Source organism: Barbus barbus (genome assembly GCF_936440315.1).
Source record: "Barbus barbus genome assembly, chromosome: 3".
NCBI classification, from domain to species: Eukaryota; Metazoa; Chordata; class Actinopteri; order Cypriniformes; family Cyprinidae; genus Barbus; species Barbus barbus.
Window position 1 is genome coordinate 24,819,908 of NC_136731.1, and position 18,173 is coordinate 24,838,080.

General features: G+C 37.5%; 1 protein-coding gene across 1 annotated transcript; it reads left to right on the plus strand.

Annotated features, from left to right (window-relative positions):
- The first annotated feature begins 1,218 nt into the window (after nucleotides 1–1,218).
- On the plus strand, nucleotides 1,219–15,049 carry LOC306850430 (protein Wnt-9b-like). The gene is made up of 4 exons (XM_079386089.1): nucleotides 1,219–1,366; nucleotides 2,480–2,733; nucleotides 7,013–7,278; nucleotides 11,841–15,049. Exons 1-4 carry the CDS (start codon nucleotides 1,281–1,283, stop codon nucleotides 12,309–12,311), a joined length of 1,077 nt encoding a protein of 358 aa, XP_079242215.1. The 5' UTR covers nucleotides 1,219–1,280; the 3' UTR covers nucleotides 12,312–15,049.
- Nucleotides 15,050–18,173: the final 3,124 nt, after the last annotated feature.

Here is an 18,173-nt window from a genome sequence, read left to right on the forward strand (position 1 = left end):
CAATTGGCAGCTCATTGAAGATTGTACTTGGATTCAAAATTTTAGGTCAGTGTGGGACAAGATAGGCTACTTATCTGGGTAAGCAGTGACGATTTGAAAGTACTTTTAACATAAAAGCTGGGTACCTGGAGAGTCTGCCATTAAATTAAGTTAATTCTATTTTTAGGCTGAAGCTTCTTTCAAGTTGTACCAACAGCAGTGACAAAGAAATAGGACCAAAATGGGCCTTTTCGAATTCAGACCTAGAAAGTACCTAAAATACATAAATGGACCAATTGTCGGAAATATAATTCTATTTTGGTGTTACAGTAACAGCCCAACAAAGTTTACTCCCCCAGGGGAGTGAAGCTCCTGAAATGCAAGTTCATCTAACAACTTTTCATCTAACGACAGTGGCACCGACCAAGAGTCTGATATCCAAGATATTACTGTCTACAAGATAAACGTATCTTAATAAATAGTGACATGCATAACACTCTTTAATGTAATATCAGCTTGTGTTATCTGCTGTATCATTTCAATACAATTTTAAACTAAAATTTAATCTATTCAAGAATCTAACACTGATGATAGAAAGACAATTGTGTTAAACATTATATTCACCCATATTATTCTCATTTCACAAACAGGCCTGTGTCTCATTTGTATTGTTGGACTGGTCACCGCAAGCAGGAAGTGCACCTGGCACACCTCCGTCATAAAGGTGGGTGTCTTAAACAAACAAGGTGACATCATAAGGGAAATTTGGTCAGTCACTGATGGAGGCCAGAGGAACTGAGATGAAAGATCAGTCATGATTAGCTCATTATATCTTGTGCTTAGTGATGACAACAACATCATAGACGCCAGTGTGTTAATGATGCTGAGGAAATGAGAATGGAGCCAGTTTGTAAACAAGGTGTTGGAATAAAACAAGAGTAAACAGACACTCATTATCCTTATACTGAACTCAATAGTATTTATAGCAAGTGTTGATACATTTTTAATCCATATCTTCCATGATCAGAAATAAAAGGAATGTTGTCTGAATCAACCCTAAATAAATGTGAACCATTCAGCAGGTAAACGCACCTGCTAATATGTAGGGAAATATCGTTTCCCTGGCAATGGGCGGAGTGACTGATGATCCTATAAGTTTGGCGCGCCTCAACCCTCTCAGGACCGCGCCTCCCCAAGGGCTAAAATGAGTTTCTGCCCCTTTAAGAAGTTGAGCTGTCCAGCACAGCTGGGATTTCAGCACGGACAGATAACGCAATGAAGAGCAGCGTCGACCCGTCATCATGTGCACCGGGCTTCCGAGGACTGCCTGTCCGCTGCGACTTTTTGCCCTCTGCATCCTTCTCTCCCACGCAGCAGCCTATTTCGGGTCAGCAGAGACTTTTATATCCTCCATCTTTTCTGAATACATGGAAATTGCCTCTGACTGCATTACTGATGTATTTTAGAAGGAATCCAATCATTTTAAGTTGCGGCAACAGGTGGAGATATTTGGTGATATTGAATGCCCCATGCGCAATTATGCATATCTTGTTATTGGTTGTATGCTTAATCACATTTAACACCTACATTGCAGGTTGTCTGTTACAAATAATCAAATGAGGCTAAATTAAATAATTATTTGTTGAATGTGGCATTTTAAAAAGATCTCAAATTAATTATTTAAATAAGGAAGAGATTTTGTAGCTACAAGTAACAATTAGATGTAATTTTATGCATTTTTTGTTGTTGTTGTTGTTTTTAAAACATTGATTTGTTTAAAATGTTTTACTAGTGTGCTTCGGGTCGATTATTGGTGTTGAGCGCGGCGCAGTGTATGGATCCAGATGTCTTCCGATGGTTTGGCACCGCGTCCTTACCCTCGCACTACCTGATAATTAAAATCTTTCTGGCTTACCCTTATATGACGTTGCCCCACTGGTGTTTATAATAAGAATCCTATAAACACGTAAAAACACTCTGCAATTGGTTTTTATTTAAGAATGCTTAAATTTGTTAAGCGCCACAGTAGCGCTTCCAAAAGCCAAGGGCGCTCAGACTAGTCTACTGAGTGACTGGGGGAAAAGCACGTGTAGTTTTGTGCATTATTTATTCAAACACGACTATTCAAATTAGGTATTTAAACACATATTCAAAGCATTTGTGTGTGCCATCACTCGGGCATTCTAGAGAAAGAGAGAGAGAAAGAAAAAAAGTTAATTTGTTGCCTTGAATTTTCAAATAGTAACTTTAGTGCCAAAGTTTAAACTCTCAAAACTTATTGGAAATTGGGGTGAGAGAAATAATTGTGAAACTGTGTTAAACTGAAGATGTTTATAACATTATGATGAAAACGTTTTACACTCTGTCTGATGTTCTAAAAGGTCTTGAAGGTTATTTTACGGTGTTTGTGAACAAATCAAAATGAACACCCTGCTGAAAAATAAATGAGAGGTTTCAAAGTAAGTAGTTTTGGTGACTGTAGTGTGCATGTTATCGTTAGCCTTACAGGTCGCGAGCCACTGGTTTTTCTGCCCGGTCCATTTGCCAGCGAGACTCCGAACGGTAAAGCGCACCTGAAGCAATGCGAGCAGATGACTTTGACGCGCCGGCAAAAACGCATGTGCCGGCGAGAACCGGGGCTGGCGGAGACTCTGGGGGAATCTGTCCGCTTCAGCCTCCTGGAGTGCCGCTATCAGTTCCGCAACGAGCGCTGGAACTGTAGTATGGATGGCCGTGGAAGCCTTTTAAAACGAGGTAAGATATGAGACCCTTAATACAATATTGGTGTTCCATTCTGAAAACTTGACTTTAAAAGCAAATTTCTGTCAAATTTGAAACAAATATTAAGTGTTATTAACATTGCTTTTACCATCTCAAGCTAAATGTACAAATGTTTGATGAAATGTTTTACAATATGTTGGAATATGATAAGGTTGACAGTTCAGCCATTTAGCTTTGCGCTCAACGTCATGAAACTACAAGTTGTTGTTTATGGAATTGTTCATAATTGAAAAAAAAAATGGTACATCTACTCAATAAAATTGTGGCAACAGATTACAAGCAATATTATTAATTCAATTCAACTGCTATTGAGAATTGAGTTAGAATTAATCAAATTAATTCCTTAAAAATTAGCCATTTAAATTAAGTAGATGCAAATAGCCCACACAAAAATATTAAGAAAAATTTAAACAAAAAATATTGTTTATTGGAGCACTATACTAATGCATACTACTTAAAAAAATTGATTTAACACAAAAAAGTATTATTTTTAATAAATGGATTAAAGTAATTTTAATATGATTTCACATATGAATAACAGACAGTCGTTAAAGATTAAATACAAGCTTCTGCTTTATTGCCAACAACAGTTACAATAGCATCTATTAGCAGACTGTTTCCACAATTACTTATGAATTCTGCAAAACAAAGTCTCTTTTTGTGTTTCTTTTTAGGTACCAATTGTTTAAAATACACAATGCAGTTACTTTTTTGGGTAATTTTTCTCTTTCTAGGCACAAAATGTTTGGCAACATGGAACCACAGAACAGATAAAACCATTTTATTTTAAGACAGCAGTTTAGACCTGAGTGACTGGACTCTGTTTGACAGCATTGAAGCATCCAGCTCCAAGAAAAGCTTCTGAAATACAGTAGTGGCCAACATTATTTTAAATGGTTTTAAGTCAGTTATTTCTATCTTTTGCTGTAGTGTGTCACTGAAATATCAGTTTACATTTCCAAACATTCATTTAGCCATTAATTGTAATAATCCAGTGAGATTTGTGTGCTCCACACAGAGATCTGATCTGATCATCATTCAGTCTGTCTAGAATAACATGAAGAAACAGAACAAACTGAGACAGACTAAATCCAGAAGAACTGTGTCTCCAAGACGCTTCAAGAAAGCTACCTGCAAAGCTCCTGAAAAACTCTGCTCAAGTGCACCGAGGACAAAAGCTGCTTTAAACACAAAGGACGCTCACACCAAATGTTTCATTTAGTTCATAGAAGTTAATTGATTAAAGAAAATCGATTTATGACAATTTTTGACAGCATCCTCATTTTACAGCATTTTTACACAAGTGCCTAAAACTTTTAACAGTACTGTAGCTTTGCAGGAGGTTTCTTGAAGCGTCTTGGAGAAACAGTTCTTCTGCATTTAGTCTGTCTCAGTTTCTTCATTTCTTCAGTTACTGTGAAAGTCCATGAAATTAACTCAAGGTTGTTACTATAATTTAAATTGAACTTATATAAGACGTATTTTTTTCTGTGAAAGTCCAATAAATTAACTCAAGGAAACAAAACATAACCTCACTGAACCGTTGTCACACAAATGCATTTGTCAGCTTTAAGTAGCTAAATATCATCAAGTTTAATATTTAATTTACAGTAGGCTAGAAGGGGAATTACTACCTGAGTATCATGAAGAAAAATACAAGAATAAACCATTTTTCTCAGCCTTACATAAAACAACAAGTAGCCGAATGGCTTGCATGCTTCATTATAAACTGTACCTTCAGTAGTTCTATCTCAGTTTTCAGTCTTTATCCAAGTGCTCCTCCTTCAGCAGCTTGGGAGTGTGAAGGTCCAGTGAGGACCAATTTAGGTTCCAGCTGCACAGTGATTATTCTTTGAAATTCTGTATTCACCTGAAATATGGAATGAGAGGAAAAAAATTCTCACGTTTTGAGAGGGGGTTTTCACAAACATTATGTTCCTTTAGGTCTCTAAACATGATTGATAACTCACTTCAGAAGGCTGAAAAAGGGCTGGCATGCTTGGACATTCATTTTTTCATTCTTCTTAAATTCTGTTCTGCAGTTCTGAAAAAAATTATGTTAATAGAAATGTGGAATATCAATAATTCAGTAGACGAAAATAACTAACATTTATAGCAATCACTTGTTATTTTGTTCTGAAACAAAGACAAAATAACTAAGAATTAGGTTCAGGGCTTCCGTACAATCGCGATCGCGCAGAATGACCGTTCAATCTCATCAATAGCTCCTAACATGATGTGTAACTATGAGGAATGATTAGGTTCGAGGGACTTTATTTAAAAAGATACATATGTGTGCCAGCTATTACTGTAAATTACCGTGGAACGTACTGGCAGATCGCCACGTCAGGTCCTCACAGATGTGTAAAAAAACAACAACAAAAAAACACTTTTTGAATAGTGACTGTTCAACGGCAGATCTAACGTTAAATAGTTTTAAAATGAACCCCTTCAACCATTAATCGGTGTAAAACATGATTACCCATACTTTAGGAGCAACACCCTATAGTTCAAACGTTAACACTAGGCCACAAAATAAGGATCTGTTGCCCAAGATCGGACAATGACTACAGCCATTATTATACAATGTTGCTTGTTGCCCATTTGTTAAGATAACGTTAGTAAGCTACAAAAAATATATAGGCTACATGAACGAATTAGCATATTTATTTTTTCAAGAGTACTATAACTTGCACTACCACCAATCAATTTTAAGCCGACTGTTATGAATGATGCCTATATCAGATAAAGTGGACCATTTCGATAATTTACAACAGTTTTTTCCTATATAAATAAAATAATAGCCCATACCTTTGTGAAGTTAACTGAAAAAGAGCAGGGATCAGCCTTGCCTCCAGGTTGTCTCGTGCTCACGAGCTGCTGGAACAGGAAATGCTTGTAAATTGAAAACAGCTCATTTCAATCACGTTGGATTTATTCAATATTGTCTCTATTTTGAGTTATTCAAAATTAATAGCTAAATCCTTAACAACAGAATTAAGTAGGTTTTATTCCTGACATTTTTAAATAGTTTGAACTCAAAACATATTTATAAAAACAAGAAATTAATTTTGTTAAATAAAGTTTACATAATAAATTTAATGAAATCTACAACCCTACAGAATGACTTTTTACAGATAGTTTCGTTAGGAATATATAATATCACATAGTAAAAAATATAACTTTTTAATGTTTAATGTTAATATGGAACAAAAAGAAATGACAGAATCTTGTGAGTTTAAAACCCACAAAACACAATTGTACAATTTGCTGTTTGGTAGCCTTAAATTAGTCAGTACCACTTATATATTGTCAGAATGGGAAGGTTTTAGCATTAACAACTATGCAGAAACCTCCATGTGGTGCCTGCTTCCAAACGAACATGTGCGTAATGTGCAGGATGTGAATGTGAAAGCCAAGCTTAGGTCAGTCCGCTGGTAATTAGGGACTTGGGAAGCGCGGAATCCCTGTGCGGTGAGGCCTCGCGGGGCCAGTTGAAGTATTTTTATCTCGCGGAAAAGCGCCCAGTTCTCAGAGGAAAAGGGCGGCGTGATCGCGCGCTTTCATCTGACAGGAAGCTTAGTCAAAATAATAATTAATTGGATCAAAATACACGCCCTGTCTCAGCTCTGATCTAAGCAAACAATAATACGAGGAGGTTACAAGGAAGGATTATGCTTAGAGGATCGTGACAAAATACTGCACTTAACACTTAATTGGAAAAGTTGTAGGCCTATAGTTCATGTTAGAGGGGTTCCATTATACCTAAAGGCATGATGAGGGTGGCCTTTTCGTCTAAAGTTGAGTTTTAAATATCAAATGTGGTGATAGAAATGTATTTCAAAAGAAAAGCTACAAACAAAGTTCCAGTATATACTGTGAGCTACTCATATCCACTTATTATCAGTTATCAAAACTGTTTTAGAATTGCTTTATTTGCAATCAGATATAATTCTTTTTATTAATAGGCCTATTAGTTAATTCCTAACAAGTGCTCAGTATTTAGCTTGTAATGTGAACTCCTCATGTCGCCCCAATGAGGAGAGTCGACCTATTACATAAAATCTTTTATTGCGTTAGGACTGATATGCGTGGAGTCGTCATCTTATTTCAATGCACGTTATTTAAAACAGTTTCAAAAGCACTAATAGGCTGATTTTATTTATGTGTACGACCGTTTAATGTCTAAAAAGAGCTGTACACCTTTAAAGCAGTCGCTAAGTGCTCATTTATGAATGCATCTCTTCATCAGGCTTTAAAGAGACGGCCTTCCTGCTCGCGGTGTCATCTGCAGCGTTGTCGCACGCGCTGGCCAAAGCGTGCAGCTCAGGGCGCATGGAGCGCTGCACCTGCGACGATTCTCCTGGTCTGCAGCACCGCGAGGCCTGGCAGTGGGGCGCATGCGGGGACAACCTCAAATACAGCACTAAGTTTCTCAAGAAATTCTTGGGGCAAAAACGGGTCAGCAAGGACCTGCGTGCCCAGATCGACGCTCACAACATTAACGTCGGCATGCGGGTAAGACTTAAAATATTAATAGGCCTATTAAAAATAACCATGTATGCTCTTTACTATAAAGTGTGCAAAGGGGGTTTTCTTAACTATGGTTCCCCAGTGAACCATTCTCAAATTAACTTTTTTTTTTTTTTTTTGCCTTAATTTGCAGAAAATGTAAATAATCTAAACAACCTTTTTGCACTAATAAAGAACCATTAGTAGAACTGAAGGGTTCCATGGATGTTAAAGAATCTTCATGGAATCCTGTATATAACCTTAATTTTTAAGAGTGTAGCCTACATGATCCAGTGTTCTCCAAAGCTTAGAAGAGAACTTATGTAAGAGTTAACTCTTTAACACTATACCATCCTCTCTTGGTTGATGGGGTGCGGTCTTCTAGTTCATTTGTTGCCCAAAGGAGAGATCAGCAAGTGGGGTGAGGCAGGTGAGCAGGTATTGGCCAGCTCTCTAGAGCCAGGTGTTCCTTCCCCTGGTCCAGGCATGACAGCGCTTGCTGTGGAGGCCCTCTTCAAAATTAGAGGTCTCCCATGAGGGCGATTATGCAGAGGCCTCTGTAATATACGAGCATTTTTTCCACCTACTGTATGCCTCCCGCTCTACCAGTCTCCCTGCTGCTGCTGCTGCCGCCGTTGCCGCTGCTCTCCCAGACTTTCATAAATCCTCAAAACAGTTCTGTTACCAGGAGACTAGCAGCCTCAGGGAAAGACAGAGGGAATGAAAAAGGGGGAGGGTTTACAAGGTTCACAGAAAGAGTAAGAAAAGAACGGCTGGACAAACTCGGATCTTATCTTCTCAGTCTCCGGTTTTGTTGTTTCCCACAGTTGACACCTCAGGCCACAGATGGCGGTTAACAAAAACAAGCAAAGGTGGCTGAGGTCTTGTTTTCCCCTCCCCTTTCAGATTCTCTCCGTTTCTTCGCTTCTTCTCAGTATTGCTCATGTGGCCCTGGGGTGGGAGCTCATACCTGTGTAGGGTGGAACACCCAGTGGTGTAGTGGTGCCTGGAGAAGTGGGTATACTCTTAATTTATGCCCCCAGTTTTTTTTTTTTTTAGCAGCTCTGCAAAGGATGAACTACCTGTGTCAAAAACAGTGACATGTAAAATAGTCTTGCATATTTAGTTCACTCCAAAATGGGCCAGTAATATTTGCACTCTGTTACTTAACTACTTCTACTTGAGTAAGGATCATTATGAAAATAATATTATCCACAGAAGAGGTGCAGATTTTGCAATTAAAATAAATGTATAAATAGACTGCAGCAACTGACATTTTGTCAGAATCTCTAGTAAATTACATGCTATTTTGTTTAGTTGTCTGTTCAGAATTGTGGGAGAATTGTGATCCCTATTTGAAACAAACAAAAAATCATGATTCTCAATCATTTAAGAAGTTAGAAATATAATAACTTTTTTTGTCTAATTGACAGGTTTTATTATTGATTATTATTGCTTATTTATTATTACCACTTGCTTTTAATTGGCTGAGAAATCAAATACACTGCTGGACAATAACCAATAATTTAATATTTAGTTTTCCTAATGAGTTTTATGATTTGTTTAGCCTAATATATAACTTTTTGTTTTTATTTTTGTTTTTTTTTATCACAAAATAAGGCAGAAGTTATATTTTATTGCCTAGTACTGTATCTATTGCCAAGTGTAATAAATGCTATCGATTAGCACTGCATTATTCAGAATCAGATGCTTTTTTTATTGGCAGCGGCTATTTGCACTAAGTGTAAATAGCGATAGATTCTATTTACACTGTTAAAATAGCAAGATTTTCTGCTATTTATACTGCTTATTGCAAATAGTGGCAATTATCTGCACCTCAGTATTGTAGTACATTATAAAACAGTACGCAATAATAACGTACTGAGTGTAAATGATAATTTTAATTCAAATTTATTAAATGGATGCCACCTTATTGGGACAATAAAGCCCTCCCTACACCTACCCTAACCCTATCCGATACTTTATTTTCAACTTTTTGATGATTTCCTTCATTTTTATTGAAAATAAATGCCTTTCTGATGCGATATGAGATTTGAAAAGGGGAAAAAAATGTTTGGCAAAAGGCGGACGCGAACTCGGGTCGATCGCGTCAAAAAGCATGCGCCTTACCATCTACGCCACTGAAACTGATGTTGAATGAACTTCTTTTTTTATTCTTGACTAACTCAATCACACGTTAGTGGGCGGAGTTAGTGTAAATAGCCTTTGCCAACAAGATGGGCTATTTGCACTTAGTGTAAATAGACACTCCGTTTTTGATTACCTGTAGATGACTTGGAAAAACACACACAAACCATAATGTCGCAATCATGCGTTTACTGTCTTCACGTTTCTTTTTATTCAGTTTAGCTACAGTAGAGATGGCTTTGGCCACAGCGATAGCTGGATTCTTACACGTCGTGACTCGTAAGTTCTACTTCTATGAGGCCGTTTCAGGGATATCCGGCTTCGAGTATAAATGAAACATACACTGCATGAGTGTGTTTACGTCTCATTCCTGACCGCATCACTGTCTTTACTGGATGTTTTTAGAGAATATTTGCGCATATTCACATGCGATTGGATAGTTACTCATATGCTGGACTGTCGTGATTTGGCTAATGCAGGACACTACTGAATGGTGCGCATCAGAGGGGATTTAGAAGTGGGTATACGGAATGCCGACTGATAAAGAAGTGGGTATACGCCGTATACCTGCGTATACCCTCCACTACACCACTGGGAACACCCCCATCGACCATTTGACCTCCCCATCTCCCCTTGGGCCCTTTTGGATAGACTGATTTGCTTTGCAGCTACCTCTGCTGTATATGTGAAATAAAGAGAGGAGAATTCATAGGAGAAATAGATCAACAGTCAACAAGTGACCACAAATGTGATTTGCGTCCTAAATTCAGTGTACCAATACTTCGAAATTGAAAATGGAGAGCGAGAGAGCAACAGAACAAAGATGAAAATGTGCTGATCTGAGCATAGATCAGGGATGGTGGTCTTCAAGAGGTGCAGGTCAGAGTTGAAAGACCAACAGCTCAAGCATTCCCCCTGCATCCATCATCTACACCATGTCAACCCGATGTTTTTTGCTCAGGGCTATGGAGTCCCAGAGTATCAGCGGAATTACTTGAACAACTTATAATTTTGGATAACATGCTGTTCAGCTTTTACAACTTCTATGTTCATTTCCCTCCCCACTTTTGGGGAGATAATCAATAGCAATATACTAATGTGGCTTCCCAAACATGTAAAGTATAGTTCTTTCTAGGCCAGTGGTTACCTATTTTTTGGACTCCAAGGCCTCCAACTGTCCACAACAATATTTGAAGGCCCATGACATTTTGGTTAAGAATTGAGAAGAAGGATTTTAAAAATACGCTTACTCACAATATCTAACAGATTAAACATTTTAAAAAGTAGGCCTATATTTATCTGTATATTTAAAGCACATGGAACTTTAAAGATTTTAATTTACATGACTTTTTAAGTCTAGAAATTCTACTTTTAAAGCTACCCTAGTAAAAAAGTAATGTATTTAAAATACACTAATATTTCATACTAAGTATAATTCAAATCTATTAACACTTACTGAGAGATAACTCGAGACTTACTGATATAAAAATGATAATTAAACTTTATTTGTTCTTTATTTATTCTATTTCAAAATATTTAAAGTGCACCTTAAGTATACCTGCAATCGTTCCACTTTAGCACAATCAAATATACCAAGTATATATTTAATTGGACTTTAGCACTACTTCTGCACAATTAAAGTGCATTAAGTACAATATCAGTTGTTCCAGTTTAGCAGACTTTAAGTATACCAGTTTAGTATACTAAAAGTACAATTGCAGGGCATTTTATTAAGTACATAAATATGAAAATGTTTTTGTACTATACTTAGCATGAAATAAATGTATTTCAAATACATTTAAGTATATTTATTTTTCACTAGAGTAAGCTACCTCATATATTCCTGTTTTCCAAGGCCACAGGAATCCTGCTTCCTCAAAGAAAAAAGGTGTTTTTGAAAGTGTGAAAAAATCTTGAATTATTTTGTTTTAAGTCATTTTAAGCCATCTTTAGGCCCCCTTGGAAGTTTGCTGAGGTCCTCCCTTGGTTGAAAACAACTGATCTAGGGCCTTTTTACACCAATGCAATATGAAATAAATTTAAATAAATCACCAATGAAAGGCCTGTTCACACCAAGAGTCAAACCACTTGTGATTAGTGTGGCGATTTTGAGTAAATTCTTGTGAAACTCGAATTTGATTCATAGTATTCAATTATCAGGCTTGGGCTCTGGACATATGACTAAAAGCTTATAATCTTATTGGCTGGCACATTTCATCACTGGACAAGAAGAAAATCAATGCGATCACTGAAGTGTGAATATCTCCATAAAAATAGTTTCTCTTTAAAATCTTCTTCAGTACCAAATGTCCATGTGAAAAGGTCATAGCCAATCCATAAAGATTTCTTAGTTTCTGTTTAATTTTCACAGGATCATAGTGTTGTATTTGGTATGTGCATGTCTTTTCATTTCCTCGCAGGCGGTGAAGAGTGGTCTTAAAACTACTTGTAAGTGTCACGGTGTCTCTGGTTCCTGTGCTGTGAGAACATGCTGGAAGCAGCTCTCCCCGTTTCAAGACACAGGCCATCTGCTGAAGTACCGCTATGACACGGCCGTTCGAGTGCATAGTGTTACCAACTCCGCCACTGGAGAGACCGAGCTGGCAAGCCCACGACGCCACAGCAACACACGTCCCCGTCTGCGGCCCACCGAGCTGGTATTTCTGGAGGAGTCACCCAGCTTTTGCAGGCCATCGCGCTACTCCCCCGGGACGGCCGGCAGACCGTGTTCAAAGGACACCAGCTGCAGCAGCCTGTGCTGCGGACGGGGCTACAACACGGCCCTCCGCCTCACCACTCTTTCGTGCCACTGCCAGGTCCGCTGGTGCTGTCACGTCGAGTGTCAAACCTGCCTCCAAGAGGAAGAGGTCTATACTTGCAAGAAACATTGATAGCAAGAAGGAAACTGAGAAGATGAGGCAGAAAGTGAGGAAGGTTGAGGATTGTTAATGCGTCGGCTAGACAACTAGTAGAATTGTGAGAAGTTTGGAGGTTGTGATAAGGAAAAAGATGTTGAGGATGATCTGCCAGTCTTACCTGGCTTAGTTGAGATGGATAAATCACTTTCTTAAACTCTGAGCTCCCACATGGAGTTCCGAACAAAAGTTCAGGAGGAACATGTTCATTTAATATGACCAATCAGTGCCTGAACAAGCATATATAAGTGCCTTTGACAGTTTTTCCAGCATTCCTCCACCACCCCAGCTCCACCTTCTTGATCGGTTATCACAAAAACCAGTCAAGGAAATCTTACTTTTGTTCTTCAGTTCAAATCCTTTAACGTGGACTGCAAGCAAAATATGTATACCTCCTCTTCATTAAAGATTACATGAACCTTTTAACTCATGACACAAGTGTGGGTAAACCTGGCCATGGGTCCCAGAGCATTTGTGAGATGCTTGACTAGATTGAAATGAGATTTTCTGCTGTCAAGGAAACTATATGGAACATTGCATAATGTTTCCTGGTTTAGTGGAGGTTTGAATTGAACCAGACCACTTTTTTGTTCTGCAGCAATAAACCAACCTCACTGGGAGGTTGTCTGTTGAACGGTCTGTGTTGATTACACACCGTATGGCAATGGACTAGAAATGTGCTATGTGTAGATATACTCAAACTGATAGTTTGTAAGTGAGACGGCGGTCTGCTCACTTATATTTCTGACTGCTTGTACTGTATATCTCTCTCTGTTGCTCTGAGAGTCCACATATGGCTTCAAACATACTGCGAGTATGAAGCACTTATGAATGCATTTATTTGGGAATATTATGATAGTCTTTTATATGTAGTGAAGAAAGTACTTGCGTTTGTTACGGTATTCACAGTTATAATGCTTAACAAGGATATTTTACAAATGAGGGGGCAGGGGAGTTGTCATGCTGATAAACTGGAAATCTACTGGGACACAATCTACTTTCATAGACTTCTAATGAATGTTAGAGAAAGTTATATAATCATAAATGTTTTGTTTTATATATTGAATGGCCATTAAATGGCTGTATCTGGTAATAGATAGGCATGTTTTTATTGCTATTAGATAAAACCGATCAACTGCTGCATCAGCTTTGAATACACTTTCTGGTGTATTCCAGACTGCATTCACAAATTTACACCTTTTTATTTACATTTGCCGTATTGCGGCATGATTTCCGGCTTTTCTGTGTAGAAGTATGCCAAAAACACAAACATTAGGGATCGAACAGAACAAAGTGTGTCATTACAGCATGACCCAAACATCACCTCTCCCTACAGCTGCGTATAGTGTGTGCAAACATCTGGGCTTCTGAGTATGTAGTCTTTATTCTACAGTTTCCCAGCAAGAGCAATGAGAGTGAGTATGTCCCATCCAGAACAAAGTAAAACATCTCCTTCCCTAGTAAGCAAGGCTCTCTGGCCTATAAATTCTGTAAGCCCTTTCATGTGTATGAAGCCTTTGATAAAGTCCATTCCAGTCTCTTATTAGCCCATTACCAATCAGAGCAAATAACAGTGATTTTTCTTCAGAATGTGCTGAAAGCAGAAAGTTGAAAGTAGGTATGCTGGATGCCCAATCGAGGCCTTTGTTACAGGGATATTTAAATAAATATATATTTTTTGTTTCTCTTTAGCTTAATTTTTTATGTTGTATTTTTGCTGTTTGTTTTATTTTACAGTTTTTAGCTGTTTTGTTTTTTGTTGACCAAATATGAGTGGAAATGTTGAAAATCAGTTCTGTAGGTGCACTGTAGGCACATTTTTAACTCAGACACAAAGTATTACTCATAAATGTTTTCTGTTAAAATTAAACATTACATGCATTTATCCACTTAACAACTGAAACTCAAATTTAAAGTATGAGAATGTGAGAGTGCACGTGCCTACTTCTGTGTGTGTGTGTGTGTGCGCGCATGGTGATTCTGGGAAGGCAAAAAACTGCAGTAAAATTGGCCACATCAATCAAGTGAAAGAAAGTCCAAGCATTCGGTGACATGCCATTCAGCTGAAGCATTTGTAATGTCTAAAACGTTTGCTTCAAGAGGGCTTCACTTTGACTAAGTTGAAGTTCAAATGTATGCTATGAAAACCTTCTTCTGTAAACGATTCAGTTTCTATGAAAGAGAATTTACTGAAGAAAGAGAGTTCTCACACTGAGTCAGCACATGCAAATATCTGAAAGCGGTGGCTGTGAAAATCCAAATGGGATTGTTTCATAATTCTAAGTGGATGTGAGCATGTTTCTCTGCTGCAACTGATGAAATGGTAACATTTATAGCACAGACATCCGTAATGAACCCTCTGTCAACCTGCGGGGTATGGAGTTTGTGTTTGTTTGTGTTGTCATAGCTTTAACAGTGCAATGTTTCACTTTGTGATTTCACACCGGGGATTTTTGCTACTACCTCACCCGGTCTATGGGGGAAATTAAATACTAAGATTTTTTTCTTACTAGATATTTAAGACAATGCTTCTTTTAAAAGCTTTAGACTGAGATACAGATGCATTTGTTTTTTTTTTTTTACTTTTGTGACCTATTTCCTTATTTAAGAACCAATTTAGCATATTCAAATAAAATACTACATTTTTAAAAATGGTGTCTGATGTTTGCCAACAGATTGACCTCTTCAAATGAAAATTAAAAATGCTGATTTCCTTTCTGTCTCTCGCTTTCTCTCTTTCTGTGTTTGTGGTTGCAAACCACAGGGCTCTGCATGCAAACACCTGCTGTCTAGTTAAATCACAGCTAATCATGAAGCTGATGGATCCTGACCTGCAGTATTTTCCTGTCACTACTCTCAACTTGAGCCTCATTCTAATTTCACTCACCCAAAACATATACAAATAGTTGCGCTTGCACAAAACCTAAGTAATGGACACCGGGAATCTGGCATGAGCCAAGTGAGTTTCTTATAGTTCAGCTGTCATAATAGTGTAGCTTTCCAGTAACAAAGCTACTTTATGAAAAGCTGTTGTAAATGTCTAAGCTGGGCAAATAATCAAACAGGCTCACCTCAATGGTCCTCTATTCCTCTCTCATATGTAGCATAGGGAAGTTTGATTCATTTAAATGAAGTGAATCGACTTTATCAGCCCACTCTCCCATGCAGTGTTGAGGAGTCTCATTCTAGCAAACAGGTTCACTTTTAAAGGGATAGTTCAACAAAAAATGACAATTCTGTCATTAATTACTCACCATCATGTTGTTCCAAACCTGTAAGACCTTTGTTCATCTTCGGAACACAAATTAAGACATTTTTGATGAAATCACAGAACTTTCTGACTCTGCAACAACACAACTATCGTGGCTCAAGGCCAAGACAGGTAGTTAAAATAGTCCATGTACATTGGGGGTTCAACCATAATTATATAAAGCTATGAGAATACTTTTTGTGCATAGTACAATAATTAATAACATTAATGTGTGAATTATCCCTTTAACAGTCTGCTCTTACATGGTGGCCAATATTATTAGAACACTAGTTTTTTTTTTTAATACTAAACGAATTTTAAAAAATAAAAAATAAAAGACATTGCCACAGTTCTTCTGGATTTAGTCTGTCTCAGTTTGTTGTGTTTCTTCATGTCATTCAGACAGACTGGATGATGATCAGATGTGGAGCACTGGCTGTTGTCAGACAAAAATCTCACTGAATTATTACAATTAATGGCAAAACGAATGTTGGGAAATGTATACTGACACACTACAGCAAAAGATAGAAATAACTGACTTAAAACCATTTTTTAGCTGGTGAAAATACTAGTGTTCTAATCATTTTGACCACCACCACATATATGTAGCATTGGAAAGTTTCCTTTTTTTTGAAAAATTTCATTTACTCTCATATGTAGAGTTGAAGCGTCCTATTCACTTCAGTGAATCAGTTCATTCGGCTCTCATATGCAGCATGTTAAATTCTAGAGTTTTGGTTCATTCAGACAATTCATTTAATCCATTCAATTCATTTAATTTAACCAAATTAAACAGAAAGATTCACCAGTTCTAGTTCCTCTATAAGTTTCTGACTTGGTTTGGTTATGTAATGTTAAGTATAAATTTATGTCCACACTAGATTGTCCATTGTTTGTAAACCCTTCATTACTTTTGAATGAGGGAAAAAAATGAATACATATGGATAGTATAAAATAACATTGGATAGTTATATATTGTAATTATAAAAACACATTTCCCTTGTCAATATAGACCTTAGCCAAGCTAGGCATCTTGCTGAATTTAAACAAAAGAAAATGAGGCTGTGATGTATTGACTCACACTATCCCTAAAGGTCCTAGATTGCGTAATTTTCACAACTCACAATATGTAAAACTTTTAAGTTTTTGTTTACTGAAAGTTGCAAAAATTAAATATGGCACTCTATTTTTGTGTTTGTATAGTGCAGCTAACTACTTCTTCAAAACTCTTCAAAAGTTCCAAATATTGCCATAGAATTGGAACACCCGTCATTCATAAAGAGCTCCCTGTACTGAATGTTAATTTATTAAATATTCTGCTAATTTATTAAATTGGATCCTTCTTTCAGCTTCCTCCAAGAGTGCTCTCAGATCTAATTAACACATTTTACCATATTTAAATCCATTCCACAGATTTCCAACGAAGAATCACAGAAAAGAGTCTCCAGATACCGTCTGGCCCTGGTGACATCCATAAGCTGACTCATCACAGAACTCATGTGCTTGTACACAGCACTTTATTATCTGAACATTAAAGCATGCGTGCATTGCCGTGTTTGATGTATCTAAAGGTAATAGCCCCAATAAGACTCTACCATTCTCTGTTTAGACGTAATGAGAATAATAGTCGTGCTCCATCAAACAGATCTGTGCTTTCACTGTCTGCCCAGATCTTCAACCCAGACCTCGTCTAATGACTGTTTATCAGTACTTACCTTTATTAAATACACACAGAAAAAGGTTGTAGGTGAAACGGGCCAGAGATTCCATGTTTACAAGACAACAGCCACGTCATGTGGGGGCTTTGCGAATAAAAGCTGATTTGTTACAAAACCAAAGTCTAAAAACAGTTAGAAACAGTCTAAAAACAACTTAAGTCTCGTTGACTACATTTAAGCACACACAGATGCATGCATGCCTCAACAAAGGAATTTCTAACCCTTGGGGCATGTCAAGGAGAGAAAGGTAGAGTTCAGACAGAAAGGAGGAATGAAGAATGAGTGAGTGAGTGTATGGATGAATAAATGAAAAATGTGCAGCAGATAGATGGCTACTTTGTAAATAAGTTACTGTTTGATGTTGGTTTCACACAGAGGGGACGGGATTGCAGATGAATATGCTGCTATGGTGAACTGCAGGGGGTCTGTAAGGGATGACACAGCACTAGTTTAATAATGAATCCTAAAGCCTTCATTTCCCCAAAGCCCAACATCCACAGCCTTCTTCTCACGCACACATCCCCTAGAGAGAGGCTGCAACAGGGGAGACAGTGTGTGTGTTCCTCAATGAGTGGCTTTAATGTGTGTATTTTCATCCTTATCATTTATCTTTTCATTTACATGTGCAAGTGCATTTGTGTTGCGGACATTTAAATATTGACTATTCGAGCATGTTTTACTGTAATCATAATGTGTGTGTGATGTAATACTGTTTTGTTTAGTCAGCGAGGTCAAGCAGGTAGGTCTGTTACCCTCTGGGGACAGAATGCTTTATCTGCCATCTTCAGTCTAGATAGAGAATTGACACACATAGCATAAAAATACCAGTTAGCTCTTTGATAAATTAGATGTATTAAATCTTTAAATTTA

What these genes read in the sequence shown, in the direction of transcription:
- LOC306850430 (XM_079386089.1), top strand. Translation starts at nt 1,281, where the DNA reads ATGTGCACCGGGCTTCCGAGGACTGCCTGTCCGCTGCGACTTTTTGCC. An exon ending in CACGCAGCAGCCTATTTCGG is followed by an intron (nt 1,367 to 2,479) that starts GTCAGCAGAGAC and finishes TGTTATCGTTAG; the next exon opens with CCTTACAGGTCGCGAGCCAC. An exon ending in TGGAAGCCTTTTAAAACGAG is followed by an intron (nt 2,734 to 7,012) that starts GTAAGATATGAG and finishes TCTCTTCATCAG; the next exon opens with GCTTTAAAGAGACGGCCTTC.